The 21,270-nt window shown below is 40.2% G+C and overlaps 1 protein-coding gene across 2 annotated transcripts in view; it reads right to left on the bottom strand.

The window, feature by feature from the left end:
- Nucleotides 1-16,743: 16,743 nt before the first annotated feature.
- GAS2L3 (growth arrest specific 2 like 3) overlaps nt 16,744-21,270 on the bottom strand; it is a 58,336-nt gene continuing 53,809 nt past the window's right edge. For both annotated transcript variants that reach the window (XM_042947499.1, XM_042947501.1), the window contains exon 12: nt 16,744-16,858. In XM_042947499.1, coding sequence (XP_042803433.1) covers nt 16,852-16,858 — 7 coding nt within the window. In that variant the 3' untranslated portion in view covers nt 16,744-16,851. The remainder of the gene's footprint in view (nt 16,859-21,270) is intronic.

Genomic DNA, 21,270 nt, shown 5'->3' with positions numbered 1-21,270 from the left:
AAGCAAGGACTTGCCTGTGGTTCCCTTAGAAGCAGACATTGGGAGGAAGATTCCATTGCCAGTATTTATTTAGGAAGTGATCCTAGGAAACACCAAGGGGGGAGTGAGAGAGTTTTCCCCATGTGTAAAGTGGGAGTAATCATAACAGCTCACAGGATAGCTATGGAATTAAATGAGATGATGCATATGTCCTGCATCACACATGGTGCGATAAATGTGAGTTCACTAAATGTGAGAATTGTGAAAGAGACAAAGAGGGAAGCACATGGAAAACCCAAGAGGAATGAGTAGGGAGAAGTAGGAGGTGGTAAATAGGAAAAAAATAAATGTTATGAATTAAAAATACTAAACAAAACTTGTGAAAGAAGCAATATTCTTCAACAAGTTTCAGCAGCAAACAGGGTTTCCCACAAAGACCTTTCAAGAGATTTGCTTCTTGGGAGTCAGGAAGAAGGTCTGAACAGCAAAACTCTTCATTCCCTGAAGGTTGATAAGTACAGTGGCAAGAAAGAAGAGAGAAGAGAAGGATCTTTTTTTTCTGAAATTATTCTTCTAGCTTATTTATGTCTTTAGTGGTGAGAAGAGTAATTAGTTCTCTCAATATGACAAGCACACAGGGGTTTCTGCCTTTTCTAAAAGGGAAAGGAAATTGGTTCAAAACGGGGTTAGCTCTGTTTTTTAAAAATGAGATTAAAGTGCTTTTATTAATTTTAAATTAACTTATTTTATTAATTTTTTTTGTAATGGGTCTGGACTCTATCTTTTTTTTCCTTCCAACAAGTCCTATAGTTCGGACCTCCTTACTGGGTCTTATATCTGATGCTCCCTCCCTCGTTTAGATTCTCAATTCAGATTGAATGCTTCATTCAACATTTATTTTTTTTTAAAGTGTTAATTTGTTTTTTGAGAGAGACAGAGAAACAGAGAGCGAGTGGGGGAGGGGCAGAGAGAGAGAGGGAGACACAGAATCCAAAGTAGGCTCCAGGCTCTGAGCTGTCAACACAGAGCCTGATGCAGGACTCAAACCCACAAACCACAAAATCATTACCTGAGCTGAAGTCAGATGCTTAACTGACTGAGCCACCCAGGCGCCCCTCATTCAACATTGATTTATCCCACAAATATTTATTGCACACCTATATTGGCCCAGATACTGTTCCAGGCACTAAGGGTATCTCATGAAAAAGCTCCTGCTCTGATGGAGTTTACACTCAAATATGGGGTGGCCGTGGTGGGGGTGGGGAGGGGGAATAGAAGAAAAACAATAGAAAATTCATCATATGTGACTCGCGAGGTATCAAACACTAAGGGAGAAAACAAACAGCCTTCACTTGTGCAAAGCAGGGTTTGTTATTTTCTTTGGGTGTGGGAGAGAAGGCTCTCTAGTAAGAGACGTTTGAGCTATGACCTGCAGGAAGTGAGTCAGCCATGCAAATACCTGGGGAAGAGTATTACAGACAGAGGGAAACAGCAAGTACAAAGGCCCTGAGGCAGGAAAGGCCCTGAGACAGGAAAGTACCTAGTGTGTTTGAAGCACACAAAGGAAATTTGTGGGCTGGAGTGGAGTGAGCAAACTTCAACTGGAGGCAGTTGGAGACCGTTCCCAAAGGCTGAGGTGAGGGGTGGGAGGTTGGGAGTGGCGGGCAGAGAGAGAGAGAGAGAGAGAGAGAGAGAAAAGACCAGGATGAGACTTGTAGGTACTGGGGCTTTACTGAGCATGAGACAGGAAGTCAGTGGAGGAGCATGAGAAGCAGGACATGACCTGACCCATTTTAACAGGTTCTCCTGGCTGCTGCTTTGAGAATAGACTGTCCAAGAGTGAAATAGTAAGACTGCTCTTGCAATAATCCAGGTGAGCGATCATGTGGCTTAGACCAGGGTGGTGGTGGTGGTGGTGGTGGGAGTGGTAAGAAGTGGTTATGGTTCTGCATGTATTTTGAACAGAGAGACAACAGAATTCATGGAAGAGTCAGATACGGGATGTGAGAGAGGAGAGCAGAGCCAAGGAGAACTGGATCGATTCGGGAAAACGACATGTGCTGCTTGGCAGACGCCATCCTAGGCACAGCTAATAGAACAAACAAAAATGCCTGCTCTCATGAAGGTTCTTTGTAGTGGGGAAGACTGAACATAAAACATATAAATATGAAGGATGTTGGATGGTGGCAAGTGCTAAGAACAAATTCAAAGCAAGGATAGGGATAGGAAACAGCAGGAGTAGGGGTTGCAGGTATAGAAGGGCTTTGGGGAAAGACTCATTGGGAGAATAAGACTGAGTAGGGACCGGAAGGAGGTGAAGGGGTGAACTATCTATGAGGTATGTGGGGAACAGCATTTCCAGCAGAGGAAACAGCAAGTTCAAAGGTCATAAGGTTTTAAACACACTGATTTTTGAGATACCAGTTAGACATCAAAGTGGAGCTGTGAAGAGGGTAGCTGCATGCATGAAGACTCAGGAGTTCAGGGGGAGTAACTGAGCACACCTTCTACGTGGTTCTCTTGCTTTGAGCCTACTCTCCTCCAGGTAGGATAACCAACTGCCTTGGCTTCCCTGGGACCGAGGGGTTTTCCGGAATGCAGAACTATCAGTTCTAAAACCAGCAGAGTCCTGGGTAACAGTCGGTCACCATAATTCCAGGTCATCCTACACCCTGCTGCCAGGGGGATGTTTGCAAAATATATGCCTAAAAAGGGGGTCCTAAAAATCCTTCAATGGTTCCTTCCAGCTTGGAGGGTAAAATTAAAGCTCTATAGAACTCAGCACAAAAGTCCTTTCCTACACTGGCCCCCAACATCTTTCCTGCCCCTCCCCCCCAGCACCCCATCCCCTACTGGCCACCCCCACAGTCAACACATCTTTCCTGACAACCATCCAGTTCATTGCTTCCTGAAAAAGTTAACTTATTCTCAACTGGTCTCTTTACCCACCCCCTACCCAACCTCAACTTCTTGGTGTAGCTAAAATCCCTCTCTTACTTAAGTCTCATTTCGTGTGCCAGCTCCTGGGAGCCTTCCTGGCTGATAACAGACATTTCATCCCCATGTCCCTGGTGTTCACTGCATCCTACCAAGGGCTGAATCCAGGCTTAGTGGGTTCTGAAGCTTATACAATTTGAGGGAACCGCTTTAAGAAAAATACTACAAAATTACGAATACAGATTTAGGCATAAAAGTGGGTATTTATTTAGAAGGGACACATAAAAATGAGGAGTCCTAGAGTCCTAAAGACTAAGATTCACAGAAAATCTCCTTCTGAGCCTATTCTTTCCACCTTGTATGGTAATTGTAGCTTCACTTGTCTGTTTCTCTCCTTAGACTGTGAGCTCCTTGGAGGCAGAGAACTTATGTGGCGTGTCTTCTCATCCTGGGTGCCTGGTACATAGAAGCAGCTCAGTGGATGTTTGTTAACTAACTGAATGGTCAGGCTGGGGGTGAGGAAGAACACTGGACTTTGCATCTGATCCTGGTTTTAGTGACCCTAGCCACTGATCAATTGTATTACCGGAAGACAAGAAATAAGGAACTTAACCTCCCAGAGATTAAAAGACATTAGGTGAGCCACCTGTGTGAAGCATCCAGGTAGGGTGCCTGGCCAGAATAGGTGCTAAGTAAATAGGTATTTACTATCTTTTCCCATCCTGGGTTCTGTTTGCCTTCCATCAGTCAGATAGCCTCACGGCTGGGATACAAGCCAGAAAATGATGCCACTGCCTGTGAACACATGAACTTATTTAACTCTGCTGTCTCACATTTCAGAACCAAGATCAATGTTTTAGCTGAAACATTGTCCCTGCCACTCACTAGTTAACATTACTTAATTGATCTTTTGACCCTGATATTTGTCTGCAGGTCAGGAGGTAGGTCTATAATGTGCCACTGCGTGCTTGAACTCAGTCCAGGGTCTGTAAATAAGGATGGGAGAGTGCTGTTTCTGCCATTTAAGCCAATCAATGCTATTGTTTTAAAGAAACCAATTTCCTTCCTTGTAAACCCAAGTATATAATAAATAAATAATTCAGCTTCCCTGAAATATTTGTTACAGGCAGGTGGCTTTTCTGCTCTCTGAGAAAAGCAAGTTGTCTAAGAATTAGATGCCTTTGGGTAACAGCACCACCAATGCTAATCATAGCAACTCCATGTCCGTTGTGTTGGTCATTTGTCTAATGAACACAGCAACCTTGGGTGTTAAGTAGAGCATCTCCATTTTAAAGATGAAGAAACACAAGAAAGAGTAAATAAGGTTACAGAGCCAGTAAAGCTCAGGAGACAGTATTCCAACTTGTCTCTTTTGGACATGCTGCTACTCTCCACGTAGGGCAAAAATTGCAGTCCACGAGGACAGTTCTTACAAGGGGCAACAATCCCTAGAATGTCTTTTCAGATGAGCCATTCTGCTTGTCTGTACTACCTGGACAGAATGCAGCATTTATTATACCCAGCACAGCGTTCAGTTTGCTGGGGGGTTCAGTAGCCTACATCCCGAACCAGCCTCTGATCTTTCAGGCTGAGTCATGTGTTTGGATCAGTGAAGATCTTCAGATGACATCCCTGTGTATTTCTTTTGGAAATCTCTGGTTTTAAGATGACTTAGCTTACTTTGGTGTTTGCTAAATGTTGTTTGGGTGGTTGTTGCAATCAGTTGCTGCTTTTTCTTGAGTGGAAATCACCTGTTGATGATGGTGATGATGATGATGATTAAAGCTATCATTTATCCAGTACTTACTACATGCCAAGGACTGTGCTAACAGCCTTATAAACTTTCATTTAATTCTTTGAACAATCTTTGAGGTAGATGTTAACGTCCCCATTTTTTAAATTGAGACACTTGAGGCCTAAGAAGTTGCAAGAAATAACTAGTTCTAGACCACACAGGTAATAAGCAACCAGCATGGCCAGGATTCAAATTGGAGCCTCGAGGCTCTGAAAAATAATGTGGAGTTTCCTCAAAAAATTAAAAATGGAACTAGCCTACGACCCAGAAATAGCACTACTAGGAATTGATCCAAAGGATACAGGAGTGCTGATTCATAGGGGCACATGTACCCCAATGTTTATAGCAGCGCTTTCAACAATAGCCAAATCATGGAAAGAGCCTAAATGTACAACTGATGAATGGATAAAGAAGATGTGGTTTATATATACAATGGAATACTACTTGGCAATGAGAGAGAATGAAATCCTGCCATTTGCAGCAATGTGGATGGAACTGGAAGGTACTATGCTAAGTGAAATAAGTCAGTCAGAGAAAGACAGATATCATATGTCTTCACTCATATGTGGAACTTGAGAAACTTAACAGAAGACAATGGGAGAAGGGAATGGGAAAAAAATAGTTACAAACAGAGAGGGAAGGAGGCAAACCATAAGAGACTCTTAAATACAGAGAACAAATTGAGGGTAGTGGGCGTGAGGGGAAAATGGGTGATAGGCAGTAAGGAGGGCATTTGTTGGGATAAGCACTGGGTGTTGTATGGAAGCGATGAACCATGGGAGTCTACCCCCAAAACCAAGAGCACACTTTATATACTGTATGTTAGCCAATTTGACAATAAATTATGTTTTTAAAAAATTGGAGCCTCAACAATCATACAATGGGTATGCCCTTAGCCACTATGATGCTTCCAGTGGGAGAAGAGTCAGTGTTAGCTATTATGTAGCATAAGCCCCAGTCATATTTAGGAGCTACCTTTACTTTACTTCTAGGCAAGGGTATCCACCCATCAATCCGTCCATCCATCTATCCATCCATCCATTCATCCATCCATCCATCCATCCATTTACTTATTTGCTCACAGTGACTATTCCCTTTGCTTGGAATGTTGCTCTGCTCTCCCCATATTGTGGAGCGAACCCCCTTCTCATCCTTCAAATCTCATTTATAAGTTTTACCTCCTCCTCGTGATGCTCAGCATATCCTACCCAGGGGTGGATCCAGATTTCAGTCACAGGGTACAGCCATGGAGAATGACTTTAAGGGCGATCAAGGGTAGAAGCTAGAATTAAACAGCACAACTAGAGCTCAGCTCCATTTCCCCTTCCAGTTTTGGGTTTTCTGGATGCTTGATATAGCATAATCACAGTCCCCTATCGCTTAATGTCTAATTCAAGTATTCGAATGACATTTCTATAAGGTATTAAACCATTCTACTTCTGTAGATAAACCAAGGTTCAAACAATTTAAAACTATAACTGCTGTGACTCAGATTTGAGTTGCTAAGCTTGGCAGTCAGCATCACCCAACGTTGCAGTCAATAGAGAAGCAAGAGCAAGCAGGGGGACCTAAGCTGAAGCTCTGGATGCTAGCAACAGTCATCATCATTTCAGTGGTGGGATTAATTTGCAATGTGTTTCTTAGAGCTATTTTTGCTTACACACACTTTGTTGACAATCAGATCTCAATAAATGTTACACTGTATTAATAACTCATGCTGAAAATGAAAAATGTTCCTTTCTTATACACAAGAACGGGAACCCAGCAGATGTTATTACCCACATTTTCCCAATACTACAGAACTGAACCTGAGAGGTGTCATGTGATCCTCTCCAGGGCACACAAGCTGGTGAAAGTAGAGCAAACCAGGTTAGGAGTACAATGTAAATGTCCTTTGTACTGTGCCATACTGAATTTCCCAAGAACCAAATCAGAAAACAATCAGAACACTCAGTTCTGCGGCTTCAGCAATCATGTTGTACATTTATGCTTCTGCGTACAAACTAGTCTCACCAGAGAATAAAAGGCAACCCAATATAGTCACTATCTTTGCAAGTGGTGTTTCCAAAGAGACTGTATTGGAGCCATATGAGTATTATTCCCTCCCCTTTAATTCACTTTATTGTCATTATGGAATTGTTTCACTATTGAGACTGGAAGGTAGATGATGCCCCAAAATCTGATTTAGATGTGATCATTACTCCTATTAATACTTCAGCTTGAACCTTCTCCTGAGAAGATTTGCTTACAAATCCCTGGGCATTCCTAAATCTACCTCTAAATTCTGGGTCCTCAGGGGTAATTAAGAGAAAGCCACAAGTTGATCTTCACAAGACCCTTTTTTGCTGTCCAGAGCACCATGGCACCAAAGCAGGTTTCCTCCAAATTCTGCTTCCCAGCCAATTAAGTAAAACAACACTGTATTGTTTCTCATTTCTCCCTTTCTGTGGACCAGCTCTTTATCATTGGAATAATCAAACTTGAAATTACAGGGAGAACTCGTGTCTGCCTCCCCATTTGTTACAGCAACAAATCATATTTCTGCCCCATACATCTGTCCCCCTGTCCCAATTATTTCTAGGAAGCTGGGGCCGGGGAACTCTTGAGCTCACCAATACAGGATTCTGTGCTTCCTCCTGCCCCCCACCATTTCAGGCCCCATCACTGATGTCTTTGTCCAGGTCTCATCCATCAAGCAAGGCCAGTGTGATACTCCCTCTGGTGCCCACTAGGGGCACTGTCTCCATCATGCCACTGTCTGCCTTGGCTTGCCAAGGCATGGGGACCCACAAAAACTCCACCGAGATTCCTCCTGATGGCCACCATGGCTCCCACCATCTTTCATGCTCCCTGCATTGAACCCTGAAGTCTCATTGTGATGCTCACAGCTATGCTACTAGAAAGAGGAAACGCCCTCCCCGAAGCATGGCCCAAAGTAGTGCTGACTTATGTTCCAGACACTCACAGAGATGTGTGAGAACAGCTCTTGGGTTTTTAATTGTATCTTCTCCTCTAGGGCTCTCTTGGGAGCACCTGGGAGGTGGACTGCATTGTACTCAAACCACTCCTGCCTCAGACCATTAGGACATTGTTCTTGGGCATAATTTGTGTGCTGGATCTCTGTCCTAAGTACCAACTCTTTCCCAGGAAGGTCTAACAGCCCCTCAAGCAAAGAGGTTCTGCCAGGCTCACCTGCCCTTTTCCTATGCAAGTAAATCCAAGTAGCAGAAAGAGATTGCTCTTTAATCAGTACCCTTAGAACCAAGTTCTGATCAAATCATCTGCTTCTAGCCCTGGGTTTACCATCACTCAACCCAAAAATATACAGGAAGTTGCCGGGAAACTGGATTGGTTGATTTCTGCAAAGCATGCCCTGCAGATTCTCCCCACATGAGGTAGATTGTTCAGGCATGAGAGGTCCCTGCAGCACCCTTGCTCCCTGCTCCAGACACAACACAGAATGGGCAGAAATACATGCTGTGGGACAGCTTGCCCCAGCCAGCAATTCTGTGTCACCTCCACTGGTCTCCCAGTCCTGAAGTAAGCAAGGATATCTGTTCTTTCCTGCCTGGGGTGACCCCTTCTCAGTGGTTGCTAAGGTGCTTTAGAGCAAGAGCCAAGAAATTAAATGCAGGAATTGTGAGGGTCTTTGCTATTCTGGAATCCCTGTGATATGCCTGAGTTGTGAAGGTGCTTCAGAAACTTCATGATTTCTTCTCTGAGAAATTTACTTTTCTGAAAGACTATTTGACACTGGTCCCTTTGACAGCAACAAATACAAGGATATTATGGGTTTTGACAGAACAAACTTGTTTCTGGAAACCATTGCAGAAAGACAACAAATGAGGCCAAAACAAATACAAATGGTAACCAAAGCAAACCAAAACACAACAAAAACAAAAACAAAAACAACCCCAAGGTTTCTTTCTCCCTGCCCCTCCCCTTTCACACCACCCCCCCCCCCCCACCTCCAGCCTCAGGTTTAGCTTATCCTGGAAATGCCTGCTGCCAAAAATGTCAGTGCAATTAAGTTCTGCTTAGCCTCACCCATGGCTTCTCTCTCACCTGGAAAAATAATAACCTAACAAACGCTGGATACCCTCAAGACATATTCAATGCTCTGTTAATGTTGCTGCATTTATAGGACAAATGGAGAGAATATAACCAAGATGATGACAGTGAGCAATGAATACTACCTGACCAAGCACTGTTCTCAGCAAAGTCTGACTTAGTCTGCACAGAGTGAAAGAAAATTCAAGGGCACAGAGCAAATGACAGAAGCCTAACAGATACCCTAGACTTTCATACATGTGTCTAGCATTCATCAGTCCCCTAATATGAGGCAGGCACTGTGAAGTACTTAGCTCTCTCCTTAATCTGCACAATGGGTACCCCTGAAGTGGGTATTAACATCCCTATGCATAGCCCAGGAACCAGGGCTCCTTGGTGATTTGATACGACTTCCACAATCGCAAAGAAAAGTATCCATGAGATTCTGACCAAGTCGTTAAATCATGAGTGCATGAGTCAAAACTCAGTTGCAAAAGACAGAACCCCAACTCAAACTAGCTTGGGGGTAAGGGGGGCAGGGAATAACTTTTAGATGATCTAACTAATTTCAGACACAGCTAGATCCATGGTTTAAAAAAAAATGTCACACGGACTAACTCCATCTCTCCATTGATCTGTTTATCCCAGCATCTTGCTACTCCTTCATTTTGTGTGTGTGAATTTTATTCTCTTCTTCTGTAGAATCTGCCCTTTAAGATCAGAAAGATGGCCACAAGTGGGTCCAGCCAGTGTTATAGTTTATCTCATGATCCCAGGGGAAGAAAGAGACTCTGTTTTCCAGAATCCATAATTTCTCAGGGAAGATACCAGTTCTGTTCAGGTCATGTCCCACCTATCCTCGAACCAGTCACCACAATAAGGAGGTTGAGACCCACAATTGACAGCTGACCAGGGCCACGCAGAGAGGGAAGTGGTGGCTCTTTGAAAGGAAGGTTGCTGGTCAAACAATTCAGGTATCCATCAGAAACAGAAGTGAAGAGAACTAGTTGGGACTTAATTTAGAAGCCATCCCCTATGGACTTGGGCCTGCCAATTTTCATGGTGTTAATTTCCTTTCGTTTTACATGCTCTCCATAATTGGTGATGTACTTATGAAAGTGGCAGGCAATGACAAACTTGGAAGCACCAATAGAGTCTGTGTGTGTTTAAAAATTAATGTAGAAGCCAATAATTAGTGGTTTTCTTTCTAGAACAAAAAGTTTGTTATTAAAATAGAGTTGCTGGAATCTTTTAAAAACTGTTTTTAAGAGAATGCAGCATCACCTTGCAGTGTTCTTGCCAAAAATATTTAACCCAAATTTAATCATGAAAAAAAAATCAGACAAATGCACAAAAACTGGCTTGGACTCTCCAAAGATGTCAATTTCATAAAAGACTGGGAAAAAAAAGGCTGAGGAGCCATGCCAGATAAGACTTAGGAGACTCAAGAGTCAAGACAACTAAATATAGAGTGTGATCTTTGATTAGATCCTGAATATATATATGTATATATATATATATATATATATATATATATATATATATATATATATATATGGCATTACCAGGACAATTTGGGAAATTAAGTACTGAGATCTACCTATTAGATAATAATATTGTACCAACGTTACATTTTCTGAGTGTGACTGTTGTGTAGAAGAATGTCTTCGTTCTTAGGAGACAGTTTGCTAAAGTATTTAGGGATGAAAAGTCAGGATGATGAAACTAATTTTCAAATGGTTCAGGGGGAAAAATGTACCCATAGATCTGAAGACAGAGAGAAAAAAAATGTGCCAGTGAATCTAGGTGGAAGGTATATGGGTGTTCATTACATATTGTACTGTAATTTTTCTCCAGGTTTCAAATTTTTCCAAATAAAATATTGATGGGAAGGGGAAAAAAATTAAGGTAAAGTCCCATAATAATGTACTCCCCACCCATAATACAGAATGCGAAACAAAACAAAAACAAAGACAAAAACAAAATCCTAAATCGAACAAATAAGGGGTCATTATTGCCAGATTAATTAAATGAGGCAAGTTTTAACAGAGCTGCAAGAGCCAAACCTGTTCTAGTCCAGGACGCTGCGCTTGGCGCCACCTGGTGGTAGTTGTCTGCTTCTGTTTATTAAAAAAATAAAAAAAAGAAGAACGGTGGTATTCTGGGTCCTATCAGTATTGATTCCAAGAATCTCTAGGAAGTAGCCCTCATTTCCCTGGCTCGATTTGGGAGTTTGGCCAGGAGTATTCTGGGAACAAGGATTTCAGGTTGAAGTGAAGATGATTTGGGTCTTCCTTTTCCTACTTCCCAAGCAGGATGGCAGGTTGAGGTGAAGATAATCTGGGTCTAGGCCACATGGGAGGTACGGGCATCCAGAGGTTGCCTTCTGTGATAGTGGGCGTCGGGCTTAGCTGCTCTGTAACAAAGTCTCTCTAGATTCAGAAACCTAATGTCCATCAGTTCAATGGGGGAAGTATTTGGAAGAGTTTGATGCAGTGATTAGAAGTTTCCATTCTAGAACAAAAATTATCTTGTTAAAATGAAGTTGCTGGAGTCTTTTAAAAACTGTTTTTAGAGAAAGACAGATACCATATGGTTTCACTCTTATGTGGATCCTGAGAAACATAACAGAAACCCATGGGGGAGGGGAAGGAAAAAAAAAAAAAAAAGAGGTTAGAGTGGGAGAGAGCCAAAGCATAAGAGACTGTTAAAAACTGAGAACAAACTGAAGGTTGATGGGGGGTGGGAGGGAGTGGAGGGTGGGTGATGGGTATTGAGGAGGGCACCTTTTGGGATGAGCACTGGCTGTTGTATGGAAACCAATTTGACAATAAATTTCATATATTAGAAAAAATAAAATAAAATAAAATAAAAACTGTTTTTAAGGGAATTCAACAGAATGATGCAGTTCCAGGTGTTAATGACTATATTGTTTTAAAATATTTTTCATATCACCTGTGCATACGTGTATATTTGAATACCGACCTGTACACATACATATATGGGTATATATACGAATACAAATATACATACACACACACACACACACACACACACACACACACACAAACACACATACCCAGAAGGTGTTCTAGCTTGTTTCCTGAATGGAAAATTAGTCATGTAGTAACATTTTTACATGCTGTATCCCTAAATACTTCATCCTCTTTTTCTATGAGGGGGGAAGGGCAGATGGAGAGAGAGAATCTCAAGCAGGCTCCATGCCCAGTGTTGGGTCCAACATGGGGCTCAATCCCACAACCATGAGATTATGACCTGAGCCAAAATCAAGAACTGGATCCTTAACCAACTGGACTACCCAGGAGCCCCTCATCCTTTTTTAATGTTGTTACTCTAAATAGTGTATATGGTATAATTTATTTACTAGTTCTATTAGCTAATGATTTATATCTTGCCTATGTTTTTTAAAGATTTGATGTGGTTGATGATGCTGAGTCCCATATAAAACAGAACAATAACAAATTATAAGACTGAAAATCCATCAAAAAAAGAGACGAGCATGAACCAAGTTCTTTAAAGAGTCACAAGTTTCACTTTGGATTTCTTAGGCAACAAAGGAAACAAGATGGGCTATTGCTTCTGGATCCTCACCAGGGCATAGTCTGGCTAGAAGGATTCCCAGGTGAGCAGGATACACGGAGACAAAGAGTCACTCAGTGGGGAGCAGCTGGAGACATCGCAACAAGGAGAGTGGCATCGTGAAGACATGGGTGAGAGATCACACTCTACAAGCCACAAGAGCATTCTGATCAGGATGACCATGCCAAGGGCCCAAAGCAGAAACTGGAACACCAAGAAGACAAAAAGTGTATCCCTGTGTAACAGCTGTTGGGCACAGCTGGAATTTCAGGGGTGGCCAAGGGGCGAGAAGGAAAGCAGCATTTCTAGGACCAGGGATATGAAGGACATAGATATATCTCTTCACCCAAAAAGAATCCTATGTTCATCTTTCATATGAGGGGCACTGAGACACATGGTGACTCTGGATTTTGCAAATGATACAGAAATGTTCTCCTCACAAATGCTTCCCCTAATACTTGCCTACAAAAGATAGAACCCATGGTTTTAAAAAGGCAGGATGAGAGCTAAATGCATTTTGTGAAAATCAATAGCATTTCTACATACCACTGAGAAGCTATTAGGAAATATAATGAGAATGAAATCCTAGTTGCAGTAGCAAGAAAAAGATAAAGTACTCGAGAGTAATTTTTATGAGAAATGTATATGACCTCTATAAAGAAATTCCAAAATTTTGCTGAGAGTTGAAGTACCTGATTAATGGAAGGTATACCATATTGAAAAAGTAAATAGCATAAGATGTCAATTCATCACAAATTAATTCATAGATTAACGACATCCAAAAAAAATCCAACAGGACTATTTTTATGGGGGGGGGGAGAGAAATCTTTTAAAGTTTGTGTGAAGCAATAAACAAAGGTGGATATAAAATAACTTTCAAAGAGCAGTAGTAATGTGGGTGGGGTAGACACAGGGTGGTGAAGAGTCCTACACAGAAGATTCTAAAGCAATATTTGAAATAGTGTAGTAATCTTTCAAGATCAGACAGATCACTGTACTAGAGCAAACTTAAAAGATGTAGATCCTATTACATATAATAATTTAATATGTGATTTTTCACAAAGGCATCACCAAATAATATAGAAGAGAACAATAATTCAGTTAATGGTATTAAAATCCTTGTCAAAAATTGGCAGAAAAAATATTATTTAGATCTTTATCTCACACATACATCCCAATAAATTTCAAATGGATTCAGTCTTTATATACAAAATTCAGATCACTTTTTTTAAAGCAGGAGAAAATAAAATATTTATCAAACTTCGGCAGTCTAAACTTGCAAACTTGCAAAAGTGAGAAATTGCAAAAGTGAGAGATTTCACTGCACACAATTTAAAACTTCCTCACATAAAAATATATAACCGAGCAAAAGACAAATAGACTGGAAAAACTATATCTGCAATAAGCACAAAGGCAGGGGATACTAGTTTTTACTTTTATGAGTAAAATTTACGCAAATTAGCAAGAAGGCCACTAAGACTGCTAAGGGTAAAAATGAGGAGGGGACATTAATAGGAGAAACTGCTCAGCCTCAGTAATAGTCAAAAAATGAGAATGGAAAGCATAAGAAACTTTGTATTTTTAATTTATTAAGAGAGTAAAACTTAAAGAAAAAAAAAGATTACTATCCAGAGTTGGGCAAGTGCTATGAAAGGTTATGTTCTTATCCCTCTATAATAGTGCTAGAAAACAAGAAAACTTGTTTCAAAAGCATTTGTGATATTTATCAAGAAGTATGAAAACATTTTTTTAATCATTGACCAGTAATCCTAATAAAATTAAGGCATTTCTGACAAGTAAAAATATTTTTGATTAGTTACACTAAAGGATTCCTCATTGGTTTGCAGCCACTAGCACGTACTTATTTATAAGTTGATGTGAAACTTTTTAGACATCTAGGAAAAAAATTCCTGCCGCCACCACTTGTGTTCCCCACAGCAAGACATCTTTATTCTCCATATGAATGCATTCTCAGAAGTATTGTAAACCTGAAGGGAAGTTAGAGTAACAAGTAAATCTCAGGGTGGCTTAGAGTTCTTTCTTCTAATGTGGCCAGTCTTTCATCTAGCAAATATTTATTGAGCCCAATCTGTATGCACACCACAGGAGGGCTACATAGATTAATATGACCCAGTTCCTGCCCCCAAGAAGTTTAGAACCTAGTAGAAGAGTGTAGAAGTCATGTTTGGGAGCATCCAAGCAAAAATCCAAAGTAGAAACGAGGACATCACTATTAGAAGGTACCAAATGCTTTTTAACACATCTATTTTGAAATATCTACTGTATATGCTCAACATACCATATTTTCAAAGCAGGTTTCTATAAGGATATAGTGCTGGTCTCATATTACTACATTAGTAAATTAAAAAGCAAAACAAAACAAAACAAAACAAAACAAAACAAAACAAAACACCTCAGGAGAAGTTCTTTGTAGATAAGCATCCTGAGGTGAACATCCTTCTCAGAGGCTCAGATGTAGTGAGCAAAAGATGAGCGATTGACCAAAAACTCTTGACAGTTCCAACAGAGAAGCAGGAAAGGTGGAAAGATCCAGAGAGATACCAAGCTCCTCCCTTCCTTCTGGGGTTTGCTATGTGGTGTCTATTCTGGCCTGAGCAGGAGTATGCTTGGTGTTCTAATGTTTGAATCTATAAGAACCAAGGTCTGCAAATACACATTCATGGTCTCATCAGCCCTGGTCCAAAGCACAGAGTCTTCTTTCTCTTATAAATTCTTCTCCATTCCCAATTGAGAAGTTTGCTAAACTTCTTTCTTCAGTAAAGAACCACATTCTGCCTTTTTCTGTATATTTGTGTACATTTGTAGGTGTCCAGAGGTATCTAGTATATAGTAAGCACTAAACAACAACAACAACAACAACAACAACAACAACAACAACAACAACAAAAACAGTTGGTTAAGGTTAATTTGGGCAGGCTGCAATGAAGGAAGCAAACCTTAAGATGATTTTTAAGTGAAGAAGGTCATACACAAACTGGTTTTTCCCTAAAGCCTAATGCTTCACCTTAGTTTTCATTTCTGATGCTATTTCTTAGAACCGCTGTATGTTGGTACATATTGATTTTATTTTTGCTCCTAGAGACTTAATGCAGTGCAGAGAGGTTAATTTGTTATCTGGTCCATTGATTTTTGTCCTAAGAGAATGGGTTTCATTTTCAGTATCTCCATCTATTAATTGCTACTCATATCATCAGTGGATTCTCCAAGCTGACTTCTGTTGACATCGAACGTATCTTCTGAGTCACACAATATTCCTGTGGTTATTGTAATGCCTGGTCACGATTGTTTTATTCTAATTTCCAAACTCTTTAGAGTGTTGTAGACACGTAGGAGGTCCCCAATAAACAGTAACCCTATTCTTGCTCTGAGCAAATTGGGAAGTAAAACTATGAGTAAAGATAGAAACCAAAATATTGGTGTTATTCATAATAGAAACTCAACATGAGGGTAATGTTTATGGTATTAACTGAGGGGGCCTGAGGACTGAATTAGATCAATTCAAGCACCAAATTCCAGACAGAAATGAACCACAAAAAAAACCTACACTCTCACCCACCCCCTTGCTACCCCACAGCTCCTGGAGTGGCAATGAACAGAACTTTGCTGTGGGAGGCAGGCTTCCTCCCAAGAGGAATGAGGGGAGAATTCTTCCTAAATTTAGCAATCAGGTAAGGTGCTACCTCCCCAGGGTAGAGTGGGGAAAGGGAGACAGGCCAGGTGTTAGAATGACTGAGCGCCTTTTATGGGAAAGAAACATCAGGAGATGAGGAGTCCCCACTAATAAGACGCATATTGAAAAGCAATAACAGGAAATGAAAACCAAGATATTTGGCACTAGTGCTGATTTTGTCTATTTTCCATCCATGAGGACCTGAGCAAACAGCATCTCCCTGAGCCTCAGCGTTTTCACCTGAGAAATGGAGATGACATCTACCCTTCTCATCCCTCAAAGTTTTTACAAGATAGCATAATGTAATGCAGCATAAAAGACTTTTAGCAGGAGGGTATCATATCAGCAGAGAAAAACACAAACTTCCAACTGAAACTCATAGGATCAAGAGTTTGATCTCTTACTGGATGGCTTCTTTCGCTCAGCTTTTAAGCAGCATGGAACTATTTTTAGACTTGTTTCTTAAAACGCTCCCAAGTTCCTTCACCTTCCTCCTGTGCATTTCTCATTGTAACTCTAAGATGACAAGGGAGTCCCCAGGGACCTCCTGGACATTTCTGACTCAGGTCCCCCCACTTCTCTGCCTGCAGTGTGTTAGGCCTCTGCTTTCCCACAGGCAGGGCACAGGTGAACAGTTCTGTGCTGGTTCCCTAATGAAGCAAATGACAAACTCCTCGGAGGCCTGTTATACCTGCTCCTTCACAACAGCTTGACTCTTCTTCATTGATGGGCCGGAAATCGGAGGCAAATCTGTTTCTCTGCCAGCATCGCTGGCTCCAGAAGTGGCAACAGCAACTTCTCAGATGCTAAAACAGAAAAATCTGGGCTTCATTGCTGGCTCCTCCAGCATCTTCCATTCCCCACATAAAAATAATAGTTATCATGTATTGATACTTTCTATGAATTAGGTTCTCTTTTAAATGTTTTGTGTGTCTTGTCTCTTTTAATGTCCCATTTCTTTTTTTTTAAATTTTTTTTAACGTTTATTTATTTTTGAGACAGAGAGAGACAGAGCATGAACAGGGGAGGGGCAGAGAGAGAGGGAGACACAGAATCTGAAACGGGCTCCAGGCTCTGAGCTGTCAGCACAGAGCCCGACGTGGGGCTCGAACTCACGGACCGTGAGATCATGACCTGAGCCGAAGTCGGATGCTTAACCAACTGAGCCACCCAGGCGCCCCTTAACGTCCCATTTCACAGGTGAGGAAGTTAAGACCCAGAGGGGTAAAATAACTTATGCCAGTCCCACAGCTGGTAAGTGGTCTTACTGGCGTTTGAACTTCCACATTCTATCAATTGCCAAGTCCTGTATATGTGATCTGTTTTTTCAGATCTGTTCCCATTTCTTTCCTCCTACCATCTTTGCCAAGTCGAGGTCTTTGTCATCTCTCCTCCAGATTGTTGCAGCTTGTAACTGAAATGCCCTTCCCTCTCTCCTTGGCCGCTGCCTACCTCTTCAAATGTATCTCCCCTAGTGCTGCTCACTCCACAGCCTCCACTCATCCTGAGTGTTTTCAGTTCCCAAAATATAATTTGTCATCTCAAGTTTGCATGGCTTGCCACTTTTTCCAGTATTTCTACTCGGCAAACACCTGCTTGATCTTCAGGACCCAGTTCAGTCTCTTCTCTTCAAAGGCTTCCCAGCCATCCCAAGCATGGTTGACCAGTCCCTTCTTTATGTTTTATAAGCATTTGTGTATTTAAGTGTTTCTTTGCCTGTTTATCTTCCCAAATCAACATAATTTCCATGATGATAGTGTCAATTGATAGTAATACAGGAAGCTCCAGTTTATTAGATGCTTATGATATAGCAGATACTCCCCTAGCACTTTATAATCTTCATCTCTACTCTTTACAACTGCCTCGCATAGCATATACTATGATCCCCATTTGACAGATGCAAAACTAAGCCTTACTGGTCCTTATCAAACTACAATTGGTACATTTCTGGGCAGAGGCATTCAATAACTGTTGAATTCAAAATATAAGTTAATGACTTTATAATCCTCAATTATTTATCTCTGAAAAATATTACACTTAAATATGCATAACCCCAACACAGACAGAACCTCAGGTTTATACAGAAATGTCCTATAGCTATAATCTATCTGTGAATTTATTTTCATTGTGTCCTAATTAGTTCTATCTAAACATATTTCATATATTTTTCAGCTTTATCTTTTTTTACAGTCTTTGATTTTTTTAATGTTTATTTATATTTGAGAGAGAGAAAGAGAGAGAGACAGTGTACGAGTTGGGGAGGGACAAAGAGAGCTGGAGACAGAATCTGAAGCAGGCTCCAGGCTCCGAGCTGGCAGCACAGAGCCCAACACGGGGCTTGAACTCACAAGCCAAGGGACCATGACCTAATCTGAAGTCCAATGCTCAACTGACCTCAGTGGATGCTCAGCCACCCAGGCACTCCTGATTTAAAAAAAAAAAAATCATAGAAATTAGGAGCACCTGAGTGGCTCAGTCAGTTAAGCATCTGACTTTGGCTCATGTCATGATCTCAGGTTCGTGAGTTCCAGCCTAGCATCAAACTCTCTGCTGTCAACGCAGAACCAGCAGCGGATCCTCTGTCTTCCTCTCTCTCTGACCCTCCCACAGGCACACGTGCACGCGTGCGCCTGTGCACTTGCTCTCTCTCTCCTCTCAAAAATAAACATTAAAAAAACTTTTTTAAATATAAGAAATTGATTTCCAGTCACAATAGTGAAGAGCACATGGAATCTTCCCTTTCCAGCCCAGATACATGAAAATGATAGCTTATATATTTTTACATTTAAACATAGAGTTACAATGAAAAATAAAGTCTCTATGGAACAAGAAAAGTGTCATCTATAGTGGGCAAGACCTGAGGCTACAAGCTTAGCAACTGTTTAGGTGATCCAAACCCATGAAATATAGCCAACAAACCAAACAAGTAAGAAAATGTATACTCAAAAACAAAACAAAAAAAAATAGAAATACAGCAATCCTCGAGGGACTTTTAATTAAGTCTAAAATCTTGAAAGAGATAAAGGATGGGGGTTATAATCAAGAGCAAAGAATTATGAAAAACTACCAATAAAAAATTCTAAAAAATAAAAAAAAGTAGTCATTGACATAAGAAAGTAAAACAGTTGACTGGATTTAGTTTTAAAAAATCAGTGATTAAAAATGAATACATCATCCAAAATGCAGCACAGAGAGATGAAGTGACAGAAAATGTAAAACTGAAATAAAGAGGTCTGAAAGAGAAACTGTAAAACTTTGACATAAGTCTGCAGAATAAAAAGATATTTCAAAGGTATGTAAAAATGTGTATCATGGCATATCAAGCAGGACAACCTGTAAAACATTTTTCCACTCTTAAATATCTTGTAAGAGCATAATTGCAGAATATCAAAAAAGAGAAAATTCTTAAAAGCCACTGGAGAAAAACTACAAAGAATGACAATCAGACTAATGCAAAATTTCTAATCAGCAGAAATATGCAAGAATAAATGCACCTATGCCTTGAAAGTGCCAAGAAAAACAGTACTGAATCCAGAATTCTATACCCAACTAAAACAACATTTAGCTTACTTGCATTTTGTATCATGGGAAAGCATTCTTTATTCTCAAAGGTAAGTGTAATAAAATTTTTTAAAAGAGAAATGAACTATTTTCAGGCAAAGACTAAACTAGTTTATTTTCCAAAGATCTTCCCTGAAAAAATTACTAAAAACAAAAACAAAAACAAACAAATAAAAACAGGAGAAAAATAAATCCACAAGGAAGATGAGGGATACAATTATTGACTATAAAATAGAAATAGTTATTGGCAGCAAAAATAAAAATAATAATTATCTTTTCTTATTTAGACACGAGATGAACCTAAACTTCTATATAATAACATGAAAAATAATGATGGGTGGGGCTAAGAGAGAAAATAAACATAGCAAATCCCTTGATTTCTTTGAGAGTTGTATATTTGTATGTGCGTTCAAATGTTTAATGTAACCATTAAAAGAATGGAACCCAAATATTCACAGACTGGTAGAAAGCAGAAGGGGGAGAGAGAACAGAAGGCAGGAAAGGAGAAAAAAGAAATAGAAGAGAAAGTATGAAATAGAAACTCAGAGTAAAATAGCAGAGATAGTCCAAATACATCAGCAATCCACAATAAATGTAGCTGGATTAAATTCACATAATAAAGAAACTCCTAGATTGACTGGAACAAGCAAAATAAAATATTTGCATATGACACATTTGAGTGAAATCTTTTCATTTCCTCTGAGCTGAGTATGTGTGTGTGTGTGTGTGTGTGTGTGTGTGTGTGTGCGCACGCACGCGTGTGCTGTGCATGTGTTCTGTGGGGGGGGAGGGGGATGCTAATTCAGTCTATATTCCCTTTGTAAAAGATTTTGGTGGCACTTAAGTTTTGTGGGCCCAGTAGCACAATTTTAACTTTTGCGTATATTCTTTTACAAGGTGTAATTCAGTTAATTACACCTTTTCATTGAAAGTTCATCTGAAAAGTGCAGATTACTGAATGTGAAGCAGATCATAGTGAGTACTCAAAAAGGTATTATCTATGAGAATGATTAAGAGACACCTCCATGCATCAGCTAGTTTATTCACTGTATGAGAAATACTTCAACATTACATGTTATTCTAAATACAGCCATTAAAATCCCAAAGAGGGAAAAAAATCACATATTACTGTTATTCATTGGATAATTTTAGCTAGAAGATCATTCTTTCCTGGAGCCTGTATAAATCAATTGTAACAAACTGCAATTATCACTCTTGCAACTGACTGCTTTGTGGCAGATTTAAATTCCATTTTGCAAGAGAGCCAAAAACTCTCCTTTGCCTCCTAAGCTCAAAAGCCAGAAAGCAGCTGAAAGATGGTCACTGCTTTGTTCTTGAATGGAGCTAATTACAGAGACGTCTGCAGCAAGATGGGCGCTCTGCAGTCAGTGTGTAAATAGGGACAATTAAAGCTCATTTCAAGCAGACATCTCTTCTAAAAAAAGAAACAGAATTTCAGATTTTAATTACTCTCATAGGAATTGTTACATTAAACAGAACCTGACGTTTTTCTTCCTCACAATTTAGTTCAACTAACATGACAATTCTCTGTCATAAGAATGCTCTAATTTTAACATTTCTACAGATGGGTTGGTAAGAATGTGAAGTTTATTCCTCCCTCTTTTCCTCACTAGATTTATTTTAATCCTACATCACA

Source organism: Panthera leo, chromosome B4 (assembly GCF_018350215.1).
Source record: "Panthera leo isolate Ple1 chromosome B4, P.leo_Ple1_pat1.1, whole genome shotgun sequence".
Lineage (NCBI taxonomy): Eukaryota > Metazoa > Chordata > Mammalia > Carnivora > Felidae > Panthera > Panthera leo.
The sequence above is the reverse complement of the archived record's forward strand: the minus strand, read 5'-3'. Positions and strand labels throughout refer to the sequence as shown.